General features: G+C 39.7%; 1 protein-coding gene across 5 annotated transcripts in view; it reads right to left on the bottom strand.

Annotated features, from left to right (window-relative positions):
* The window catches only part of PCSK5 (proprotein convertase subtilisin/kexin type 5), a 464,350-nt gene that overhangs the window by 28,213 nt on the left and 423,307 nt on the right, over positions 1-12,830 (bottom strand). For 3 of the 5 annotated variants that reach the window (XM_059924937.1, XM_059924938.1, XM_059924941.1), the window contains 3 exons: positions 10,755-10,835; positions 7,474-7,557; positions 6,026-6,221 (listed from right to left, as the gene is read on the bottom strand). In XM_059924937.1, the coding sequence (XP_059780920.1) occupies positions 6,026-6,221; positions 7,474-7,557; positions 10,755-10,835 (361 nt within the window). The remainder of the gene's footprint in view (positions 1-6,025; positions 6,222-7,473; positions 7,558-10,754; positions 10,836-12,830) is intronic. The other 2 variants (XM_059924939.1, XM_059924940.1) reach the window with 1 other exon arrangement.

Here is a 12,830-nt window from a genome sequence, read left to right as displayed (position 1 = left end):
TGAAGACCTTGCAAACTGGAGATTTCATCTCTTGTAAAAGATACCTCCAGAAGAACTCTCTTTAACCTTGCTGGAAAGGTCCCTATTAGATACTGCTAACCAACTCTTGTGCTGCCACACTCCAAGGAACAGACTCTTGGATTCATTGGACACACATAAAGAAAGCACTGAACCCTGATTGGACCTGCACATCATCTGGTGACCTGAAAGTAAAGATTTCCCAGAATTGAAGCAGATGACATCTGATGAGACGACTTTCCCAAGATATCTGGACTAGACCTGTTGGAAGTTGTTGCCAAACCTTTGATGATGACATCTTCAAATGAACTCCAATATCTATGATCTTCATAACATATGGACTGTAGATAAAAAGTGCTGGAGATTTTTCCCTCCTGCCACTCCTCGTTACTTGAATGTGACCTTACTAGGTTTCCAACCTGTACAGTTTCCCTCTGACATGAGACATTACACCCAGGAAAAGTCCTTCCTGACGTTGAGGGACAAAAAGCTGCTGAAATTAGAAAACCTGATTCTTGATCAGTGATCTTGATCAAAAGGGGGAAATGTAAAAAAAATAATGAGAAGCCTCAATTAAATAGAGTTGGGAGACCAGAAGGGGAGTTCTCACACCCTGTGACAATAGCAAAGTCGAAGGGGAAGAAGAAAGTCTCCTTTTCTCTCCTGGCAAGGACTCAGCTAATGAAAAGCCACAAACTCTTTGTTTACTAAGCCCTCCCAACTTCTTTTCCTCTCTATAAAACTGTTCTCCTTCCTTTGCTGTGCAGGAACTTGCACATGGCTCACCATGTTCGCAGACCTTGAATTGCAGTTCTCTGCTGAACCCAAATAAACCCATCATTGCTGGAGAAGTACCTGACAGTCTGTTCATCAGGTTAACACAGGCAAGCACATTTCATTTTAAGCCTCTGATTCTCTTCTGCTAACATGCCATTGGCTAAAGCAAATCAAATTACCCAGACCAAAGTCAAGGGTCAGGGAAGTCCATTCTGCTACTCATGGGAAGTGCTGCAACATTACAGGCAGAGGGCATAGATACAAGGAAGGGTGAAGAATTGCAGCAAGTAACTCAATTTACTACAGTCCTCTTTGAATCCTAAAGCCAATAAAAGTACTTTCTTATATAGCATCTTTAGTTGATGTTTTAATTAATTAATTAGCTAACTCATTCACATCCATTTAATCATTCTTTCAGTCACTAATTTCTTATATTAATTCAGTAAACAAAAATGTACTGAATGTGTCAGGAAGAAATAGGACAGGGGTGAACAAATGTCACATTTCTAATGTAGTTTTAAGTAGAAAAATTGGAGAAGAAAGAAGTCTAGGTAGAAGAGGGGTAACTAAATAGTATCCAGATGAAAAGTAAGGCCAGGCTTCCTTACTCATTAGTATCCTTAGTTTTTTTTTGGACCGTGATGGAGAACACTTGAAGAACAAAGACAGTACTACTACTTTGTCCAACAAGTCAATCTCTTAAAATTGCATTTAACAAGACAGTGGATAGAAATATATTATATGCTCATCAAGAGTTTGATTGAATTTGAGAAATTTGAAATTAAGGAAATTTAGTGCATTCTTAAACATATCACATCTACCTGAATGAGAATTTGGTAGATTCATTATTTCTTTGTGTGTAGCAAGGGATTTGGCCTCCTCCAAAGAGAGGTCTAGCCTTTCTCTCTAGCTAACTTCTAAATTCTTGGAATTTAACAAGTGGTAGGAATGTTATATGCTCCTCTGACCACCTTAGACTTTATGCTAACAAAATAATGCAGGGTGGGACCAGTCATAGTCTGTAGCTTTAGGGTGGGGATTGGCCATGCAGGAAAGACCAACCTGTGTTTAGAAGCTGGGGGCTTTGGGCTATGTGATATCACCTGGCTTCTGGGGAAATTTCAGTGCTAGGCCTGGTCAAGGTCTCTGCAGAATAGTTGCTGAGCACTTAAGGTGAGCAATTCTAGTACAGAATTTGAAGAAATGCAGCATGAAGAAAGCTTTCTCAGATTCTTCTCATAAGGGAGTCAGTGGATGTCGGAGGGAGGAGATGCTGAAATGAAAGGAACAGATTCAAGCAAAAAAAGAAAACAAAGCTGTTGAAGACGACTACTAATTCAAAAATACAGGAATCTCAGAAACTTGTCAGATGGGAGGCAGCCAGAAGACAACATGAGAAGGTGTTTTTCAGAGAGCCACTTTGCTGAAAGCAGCCTTCTCCACATAGATCTGGCCAGTAATTAGTCTTCCTGTCTTCTCCCTGCATTTACAAGACTTTTTAGTTAATGCTTTATTTCACTGTTATTTTTATTTAAGAAGACAAATTTTTTTTTTGAGAAGAAATGGCCACATGTATTAAATTGTTAAATTCAAAGTACTTTACGTTGAAGTCTTTCAGTCCAGATAAATATATGTAATGCAAAATCTGCATGGTTCTGGAACTTTATCTATATTTTACAGACACCTAAGACAGTGACAGCCAACGCTTAAAAGAAGACCATTTTTTCTTCTACCAGAGCTTCAAATCTGTTCATATGTGGTGAATTTGAGCACACTTTAAGTTTTGCATTACCTTTTAAACAATTACTGTAATGATGTATGTTACCACTCGAACTTTTTAATTTGATGAACATATACCATATTTGAAAAAGCAGTGGCCACTAATGCCGATTTATAAATAATTCTGAATACCTGGATATCATTTCTTTGCAGGTTGTGTTTCTGTTATAAATGTTATTGCTATTTTAGGATGGATCGCACCCCAAAGGGCAATTTTGCAGAAAGAGAAACAAAGCTGCCAAGCCAAGCTGGGTATTATATGTTCCTCAGACTTTATCTCCCCTGTTGTTTTGTAAACATAAAGACGGAGGACTCCACAGTAATAAGACCACCCTATTCAAGACAGGAAAGCACATACTTGTGATTCCATAGTCTGCAGGATTTTCAGGGCATGTTAGTAGCTTCCCTATTGCTTAAAAAAAAAAAAAAAGAAAAGAAAATATCTTGGTTGCCATGTATCTGCATAGGGTCCCATTGCTTCTTTTTATTCCTCCAAATCTGAGTGGCTCAAACCAGATTTGGAGAAAAAAAGGGTGGAATGGTCAACTAATTGGATGAAAGCAAAATGCATCTCTTTCTGCCTCACTTTAATGCATTTTCAATTCCTGGAACATTTGAAGAATCCAAGAGATAGTAGGAAAATGGTGGTAATGATTAGATAAGTAAGGTGATGATAATGACAGCCAGTTCATTCCCACCATGACAAAGGTTAATAAGGAAGCAATGATTGACTTTGGTAAGTAGATTTCTGACCTTCACCTTTGTTGTAGAATATCTTTGCTAACTTTGCTGAGGCTGAAGCATGGTGGCTGGGGAAGGAGAGCTGGGTGTTTCCTGACTCAGTCTCCCCTCATACTCCTTTCTCCCTGCTGTGCTGGGTTTTCTTACCCTGACCCTTTCACCATTAAGCCTCTTCTCAAATACCCAACTGGGGAGGAACCTTGAAAATATTATGCTGAATAAAAGAAGTCGGTCACAAAAGGTCACATTCTGTATTATTTATATAAAATGTTCAAGAATAGGCAAATCTATAGAGACAGAAAGTAAATTAGTTGTTACTTAGGGCTGTGGGAAATTGAGAGTAACTGCTAAAAGGGTATAGAGTTTTCTTTGGGGAGTGATGGAAGTATTTTAAAATCAATTGTGTTGATGGTTGCACAACTCTCTGACTATACTAAAAACCATTGCATTGTACACTTTATGTGGGTGAATGATGTGGTATGTGAATTATATCTCAGTAAAGCTGTTATAAAGAAAGAAAAAAGAAACCCCAGTTGGATGTAAATGTGGCATAGTGCAATGGTTAAGCACATGAACTTCAGTGCTAGAGAGATTTGGGTTGAAATCCTGACCATGCCATGTGTTAGCAGTGTGATGTTGGGCATGCTACCCCTTTCCTCACCCATAAAATGGGGGGAAATAATGATATAGTGTCCCTCAGTATCTGCAGGAGATTGGTTCCAGGACCAGACATGAATACCAAAATCCATGGATGCTCAATTCCCATAGTTGGCCCTTTATATCCATGGTTCTGCATCTGTGGATTCAATCAACCATGGATTGTATAGTACTGTATTTACTGAAAAAAAAAAAAATCTGCGTGTAAGTGGAACCTCACAGTTCAAACCTGTGTTGTTCAAGGGTCAACTGTATCTGGATAAGAAGATTCTTGTTAGGATTAATGGGATGGTGCATTTGAAACCCTTAGTGCAGTGCCTAGATATTGCAAGCTCTCAGTAAGTAACTGTTTTTAAATAGTTTCTTTTTCCTTGGAATCTTTTAGCCCTCTGTGTATTAAGGACCTGAGAAGTATGACATTGATTGATGTAACCTTCCCTACTGGATTGTAAGCCTGTTGTAAGCTCAGACTTCCTTCACTTGATCTTAGCTTCCAATATCAATTCTTACATCCAGTGGGTGCTAAATATGTATCTGTAGAATTGAATTGGATACATTTGGCTTCTACACTAGATTGGATGCTTTTTGAGTGTCAGTACCATGACTTATATTTGTACCGAACAGGATCAATTTCAGTAACAGATACAAACAGGTCACTAGAAAATAGGTGTTGTTTTTATCATGAAGTTCTTTTTTTTTTTTTTTTTTTTAAATCCAAAATGTACTATACATTTATTCCCATTGAGAATATTTTGTACAAACTTCAACCAACATATTTTGTTATAAATATTAAGGGCTAATTTCTAATGTTATTAGAAAATAAATTATCTAGACATTGAGAACCAACAGTGTGTGGACTACGTTCCCACAGAATATGAGAGATGAACCAACACTAAAGTTATTGAAACCAAGAACGAACAAAATACATGTATTGGGTATAGAGAAAGCAGAAAGGGACAGGTTACCTTAATGGTTTATCATGAAGTTCTTTTAAGCAGCGGGCAAATAAAATTTCTAGTTCCTTCAGATGTTGTAGGCTGCTTCCCCAAACTCATTTCTTGCCTCCCTCTCTCCACTCTTCCCGGCTGTCAGTGTTGTGATTTTTGCGGGTGTTTAGGGGCGAATCTTGTTCAACCTACATCAATCCTTACATTTCCATTCTCCTTGCCAGCGATCAGTTTAGGAAGATGTTAGTGATGCATTCTGGCTGATGAGATGTGAAGGGAAGTCTGAGGAAATTTTCTTTCCTCTTAAAAAGAGATGAACAAGGAGAAAGGCACCCTTTTCTGTCTCAGGTTGTTGCAGTATGGAGTGGTGCAGTTGGGGATGGACAGACAACGTGGGCTCGGGGGAGGACAAGCTGAGGAAGGTACAAGAGCAAAATGTAAATATTGTGGGTTTCTAATGAAGCGTTGGCCACTGAAATAACCAATACTAGATTTCCAAACTTTTTATTGTATGCATTAATACACCCCATATTTTCTGTCATGCTCTTTGACATTTCTGCTGCTTGTCACTGAAATTTTCCTGATGAACTTTTCCATTTGCTATTCCCACTTCCCATTTAGGTAAATCCTGGAGGCAGGACCATTGATAGGAAGAGTAAAGGAATTGTAAACCAGGGGACCAAGGAAGCCATGAGGAACTGATAAATAACTAGGCAGGTATTACTCTTTATTTATTATCTGTGATTCTTTCAACATGTAGAAGAGGTCCGTGTGTTCCACAGCCTGTCACAGCCTCACTTTTGTGATGGAAAAAAAAAAAAACCCTGACAACTGTTTGATCATAAATACAAGGTAAAAAAACCACATATTTTCATAAAGGTAAAAATATATACATCTTACGGTCACCAGGGAGAAGCGTGCACCTGGCCTTATGTAAGCTTTGGCTGCTGTGACGGACAGTGATGTCAGACAGTCGAGAAGGGAGGCAGATATAGGTGCTCTAACCAAGGAAGAGAAGAGGTCTTTGGTGAATGGGAAGGAATTGCCCCCGAAGTACTGCAGGAGAACGAACACAAGTAGCAAGTGAAAGGCAGAGGAAAACTTACTCAGGGCACCTGGTGAAGCACCTGCCTTGGTGGAGGAAGAGGGGGTGGTCTGGCTGCGTTTGGCACTCTTTGCAGAGATCGGCTCCAGAGCAAGAGGCACAGTCCTCGGTACAGTTCTCACAGCTGCCGTTCCTCACTGAGGGCCACATGCCTTGGGGACAGGATGCGACGCAGGTCTGAGCCAACAGATATGTGCCTAGAAACCCAGGGAAGAAGGCAGGTCAGACGGTCATCGTGTGTCTAATCTAACAGCACATGCATCCACGCAGAGAACTGACACTCCTGACAGCTTTTTTAACTGCTCCAAAGACCTGAGTATCGGGAACACTTATAGCAGGATTACCAAAATGTCTATTAGTGATGCTAAATCTTCCAAGATGAGTTAAAGCTCTAGGAAGGAAATTGACAACAGGCTTGTTTCTTTGACTTTCCTATTGATATTGCTGCGGGTCACCATGGGGCTTCCCTTTGCCCAGGTGGTCCATCTTTTGAGACCTTTGTCTTAAGAACTTTGTCTATTAAGACCTTCCTGGTGTGAGGCAGTTATACACACACAGCTTGATGGAGTCTATTCTTCTGCTTCCCAAAGCCTATCCTGTTAGGACACTAACATAGTAGCAACCCTTCCACCCAACTCCACCTTTAACGGACAGTCCATCTATTTAGTGTTAATGGAAAAAAAATAAGATAACATTATTATTAAAGAAAGCAATTTAAAAATCACCCTGAACTCCAAAATTCCAAGAAAACTCCATCAACTTTTGTGTGTTGACTTCTATATATTGTAGGAGTGGGATCATGGCACACCTGTCATTTTAAGTTCTGTTGTTTTTGCATCTCATCTCACTATTAACATTGCACATTTCAACATAATGATCACTTTAATAGTGATTCTTAAATTCTTAATTCCTAATGTACCATGTTAATAAACTGTCCCCCTAATTCAGGGAACTTATTTCTGATGTGTTTTTATAGATGATGAAGCAATTTTATTTATTGAGCTGTTATGTTGTGCTTGTTTTTTTTTTTCTCCCCTAAATTCAGTACCAAAAATGAAGAAAAATAGCAGGTAGACTCTTTATCCCCACCTAGATTCTCCACCTTAATTCTCTTCTTTCAGCTAATGCACATTAAAAGAACAATGGAACCTCTAGAAATGTCAGACACCCAGAGACCCTAACAAACTCTGTGGCCAAATCCATCACTAACTTCATCGTGCTTTTGGAAAAGAAACATTTCTTTTCTTTTTTGTTCTGGTCCCTTGAAAGCCAGTTTTTATTATAGGTCAGTGTTTAGGTCCCTGTGTTTCTCCAGAGCAGCTACGGTGATAGCCACATGTGATGGGACTAGGTCAAGTCCTGCAAACCCCTTACACAGAGATGCTGATGTACATGAGTTACAGCGAATTGGCTTGGCCACTGCTTCCTTCTGTCGCACGCCACACTCACCGTCTGGACATGAAGTGCACAGGGTTGCAGATCCACGGCAGGTTTTGCAAGAAGAATGACAAGGCTGGTAACTTCCCAAGAGGTCTGTGTAGGGAAAGAAACAAGAAGTCTGTCTCTTTTGAACAGGCTCAGAGCACTGCAGTGTTGGAAAAGATCTCATAGGTAATCTCATTTCCCTTTTCACCCCAAATAGAATCCCTTCAAGTTGACATTGGCTAAATCTTTGCACCACCCACTGCCTACCATGTGGACTTCATTTATTTTATTTTTTTCTTACTCTGTCATTGACAATTGATTATCAAGACTTTCTTTGCAGACTATCCTATTAAGACAGGATAGCCTTAAATACTAAGGGGATATTTGAATGAACAAATTTTACTTCTTTCATATTTAAAAAATGTGTGGGGTAAGGGAGTGTGTGGTTGTGTGTATGCAGGCAGGAGTTTTTGCGTCAAAAGTAATCACTTATTTCCCCAGGATTCTTAGATGACCACTTCTCTTCACTCCAAGATGATAACTGAGAATTCATTGTGCCTTTTTTGTTGTTCTTTGGAACCAGGTTTCACAGTTGGTCGATGTTTGGGTCTCTGTGTTCTTCAGAGTAGCCACTGTGGGATGCAGCCTAAATTGATCTCCTCTTAAATTTGTCCCCAGTCATTGTTAAACATCAATATAGCAGAGGCACCCAAGAGCTTTCTGGCTGGTCAGGTGGTGGGCAGGCCATTCCAGGTTAATATGCCATTAAGCTGGGAAACACTCGAGCTGTTTCCCCTTTCTTCCCCCACGACCATTTGCTGGGCAGGCTTTTCCAGGAAGGCAGCAACTCCACTGGGCAGTTGTGCAGACATACATAACAGCCTCAATAACATCACTCAATCAATATACATAGAGATCTTGACTAAATTTCAGTAATTGCCTAGGAATCAGCGTGACTCACACGGGGGAAAATTAGAAAAAGAAGTTCTAGCTCAGAATGTGTCATATGAATGACCTTGAAGTTCAGTTAGTTGTTATTGTTGGCATCTTACCAATCCCCTTCCCTCCCTCCCTCCCTCCTTCCTCCCTCCCTCCCATCTTCCTCCCTTCTTTCCTCCCTTCCTCCCTCCCTCCTTCCCTCCCCCCTCCCCTACTTCCTCCCTCCCTTCCTCCCTCCCTCCCTCCTTTCCCCTTCCCTTCCCTCCCTCCCCTCCTCCCTCCCTCCCTCCCTTCCTTCTTTCCTTCCTTCCTTCCTTCCCTCCCTCCTTCCTTCCTTCCTTCCTATTCTCTTGCCTTTCATTTCCTTCCTTCTCCTCCCTAGAGTCAGTCTCTAGTCACACCTGCCTTCAGATCCCAGCTGTGCCGCTTCCAGTAGGGTAACCATGGATACAGTAATTAAACTCTCAGAGTCCTAATTTCCACGTCTCTAAAATGAGAGCAAATGATTCTTCCCTTACAGGACTCTTGTGAAGCCAGAGTGAGTTAATGTGTAAAGCATGCGCGGAGTGGCTCAGTAAATGGTTCCTACTTCTTCCTTTCTCCTCTCTCCCGATTTCCTCATTTGTTACCATTCCACCCCATTTCTCAAGCTTCTGTTTTATTTCCCGTTCTCTTTTGTTCCATACTTGGAGTGGCACCAGGAGGCATTGCTTGGTTTCTCTGATGGCACTCATGGTTAATAAACTGCTGAGCCTTGCTAAGGAGAAAACTAGGTAGGTAGGTAGGAAGGTAGAGAGCTATATATACATGGATATAAATGACTGTCCGTCCTGCCATGCTGCATGGCAGTTGTTTCCTAGTTTGTAGAGAAAATTTTGTACTGGTTTTCCAGTAGACCACTGACCGATGTACTCTCCCTGCGGGATTTGTTGAGTTCAGTTAGCCAGTGCAGAGCAATGCTAGTCCCAAGATTTTCATGAAAGTGATGTTGATGAATGTGTTCCCGGACCTTATTGTGGTAATCACTTTGCAGTATACACATGTATCATCATGTTATACATGGTAAACCTACACAATATTGTGTGTCAATTACATCTCATTTAAGCTGGGGAAAAAAAGATGCTTACTTTCTGAGACCAGTTATTCAAAGAATAATAACAAAATAATATTCGTTAGCTATTGAGCGCCTTGAAAATCTTTATTATATATCAAGGCCATGGGTTGATTTTGTTTTGACTTTTATCGTTTTTATGCTAAAATGTTATATTTAAAAAGATAAAAGTTTTCATTAATTTTATCGTATTTAAAAATATATAATGTATATATTTACACATATACATGCATCTGTAATTACACATACACATCTCACATTCTGGCAGTTTGATATTTTACTCCAATATACTTGGTATAAAATTCTGTAATGTCCACATTCCTCCACTAGAGGGTACTCTGCACACGCAGTTAGCAATCAGGCTTCGGCAAATGGATAAAGTCATCTCCAGCCAGAGCTTTTCTATCATGAAAGATTAGAGACTTAATGTCAACAAGTAAAATTGGACCTTGATCATAGTTTCTCTTTTTGCTACTCCAGAAATTCTAGACTGAACAAGACCTCCCCCACCTCAAAAAAAAAAAAAAAAATCACCTTGACCAAGAAAATGTAGTGTCCAACCTTCAAAAATGACTAACTCAATCCTATAAAACAGGGGTTCTTCTTATTTAAATTTTTTAAAATTAAATAAACAATACTCACATGGTTCGAAATGCAGAAAAGGCACATACCGTGAAGTCTCTCTCCTCTCTCCCCATCCCCCTCCAACCTTTTTATACAAACTTTATCTGTTCACAATGTTTATCATGTTGCCTTTTTTTTTGTAACTCAGTATTCTGGAGACCATTCTTTATCAGTACATAAAGAACCTCCCCATTCTTTTTGATGGCTCCATAGTATTCCATTGTGTGGATGTGTCATGCTTCATTTTTCTACTCTTATTGGTAGCCGTTTAGTTTTTTCCAATCTTTGCTATTTCAAACAAGGCCGCAGTGACTGGGAAGGCAAATGGTGCTTTTCTTAAAGATTTGCAAGGACAGAGGCTTTTCTTGATAGCCTCTCCCAAGCATAACCACTTAGCACCTCAGGAATGTCCTTGTATGTTCTAGAAGTCTCCACTGATGATGAAATTCCTCCCAGTCTTTCCCTTTGGGCACCCACTTATATTTTGTGTTGTGTTTTCCTCCTCTCTCTGTTTCTCTCACGACTTCTGCATCCCTGCTCGTTCCTCACCGCCCGGCTTCTTGGGTTGGTTTCTACATCACAGAGACTCTCCTGATACTTGATTGTCTTCTCCTCCCTATTTCCCTGTTACCTCTTTTGATTTGAAACTTCCACCTTCGTCGCTCCTGCAGCGGGCTCTTCACCAAAGATGGGCTTGCAGTGGGCACAGGTTCTTTTTTTATTAAAGAAAATAAAGTGTTTTATTTTTTTAATGCAAACAAGATAAAGAAGAACATAAAGTTTGCCCATAATCTTACCACCCAGAAATGTCTACTGTGTATACTTTGGCATATAGATTTCCCCTCTTTATACTGAATGTGTGAGTATAATTACATATGTGCATATATATGTAATCATTTACATCTTCTGCATATATAAGACCAACCCTACATTCTTCATTTAATATTATTCGTCTTATAGGCATTTTCTCTTGCCATGAAAATTCTTTGTAAACATTATTTTTAATGGTTTGTGTATTTGCATGAACCATAATTTACTTTTTTTCTCGTGTTACATTTTTAGATTGCTCTCTCCTTTTTTTTTTGTTATTATAAGTAAAACTGCTATTATCATCTTTGTACACATTCTTGGTTAAGTCAGGACTCAACTTGGCTATTAGGCATCCCAACTGACCATCATTTGCCCTTCTTTCTGGGACTATTTTTCCCAGACCTGTATTACTCTTTAGGCCCCCAAATTGCTTTCTTTCATGAGCTCAAGGAGGCAGTTTTGAAAGTGAACTAGTGTTTCATGGGTTAAAACTGGAATAGGTTAAAGGGTTACAGAATAGATTAACTTTTATTGCATCATATGTGCTGGGGGCTTCATTTGTATTCTTTCATTCAATTCTCAAAAGGACCTTGTATGAGGCAGTTTCATGTTCTCAGTTTATAGGTGAGGAGAACTGAGGCTCGGAGAGGATGAATATCTTGCTCAAGGCTATGGAGATAGTAAAGAACAGAGCCAGGATTTGAATTCAGGTATGCCCAATTCTAAAGCCTACGTTCACTAGAGAGATGTTTTAGTAATTCATTGGATTTAAAATAGTTTGGTAGAGGTCAAAGCAGTGATGTACTGGTAAAATGGCTCTTTGGAACACAAAACAACAACAAAAACTTGAGTCATCCTGTTTACCAATTTCTGTGGTGTAAATATTCCCACCATAGCTGATTTTAAGTTGCAATGGTTTAATGGTCCACTCATAAAATTCCTGGATGTTTAAAACTCAGTGTAAGGAGATAACATGTGGCTCCCTCATATCACTAGCCAAAAGTTTACTTAGCTACCCAGAAACATGTATTTTCTGCACTCTGAGTTCTGATTGGTTAATTAAGTAAAAATCATGTTCTCATTTGTAAGTTAAGTGAGGCAACTGTACACATCTACAAAGTCCTTCTAAAAAACCAGATTCTCATGGTTTCTTTAAAATTCTCTGAAGTTCAGTTACTATGAAGCAACATATCTCCCCACTGTTGAGAATTTTCTTTCACACATGAGTGGCTTCCAGTATTTGTAACTGACTCTGGGATTTCAGTCTTTCTCAGAGCATAGGAATTAAGATCAAAAGACAGGCTAGTGATAAATTGTTAGGATGTGGTCAAAGATAAAACGTTAATTTACCATGTCTGTGCTTTGTAGATTAGACTACCCATCAGAATATGTAATTAGAGCCTGCTACAAACATGGTTTTAATGAGGGAAATAGGTGGGTAGGGGAAATGTGCAGGAATTATTCTGAAGACTTTCCAGCACTACCAGGGAGAAAACCACTTAAGAAAACCCAAATGATTTAACAGTAATAGGGTACACAGTTTCCATTACCGACAATGGTTTCAGGAAACCAGCTGAAGCCATCATCTTCTTTCAAAGCCCGTGGCCTGCCACCCCTGAACATTTTCACTAACGGTGGCTCTGAGTGTTGCCTGAGTCACTACTGATGCCATTGGCAGCAGCCTGTTTAACACTGGTTCTATTATTGCCGCGCAGTGACATTGGCCTAAGTAATCTTCACAATATATTAGTTAGTGACTGGGACAGGGAATCTGGGGACGGTCTATACTTTTGTGCAGTGACTTTTACGTGGCAGGAAGAATCTCTGGAGATTACTTAGTCTTGGCTGGAGGATTTGCCAGCTATGGTCTGAGGCGTAGGAAAATCTCCATCCTTGG

The sequence above is a fragment of the Balaenoptera ricei genome, chromosome 6 (genome assembly GCF_028023285.1).
Source record: "Balaenoptera ricei isolate mBalRic1 chromosome 6, mBalRic1.hap2, whole genome shotgun sequence".
In the NCBI taxonomy this organism is placed as follows: domain Eukaryota; kingdom Metazoa; phylum Chordata; class Mammalia; order Artiodactyla; family Balaenopteridae; genus Balaenoptera; species Balaenoptera ricei.
The sequence above is the reverse complement of the archived record's forward strand: the minus strand, read 5'-3'. Positions and strand labels throughout refer to the sequence as shown.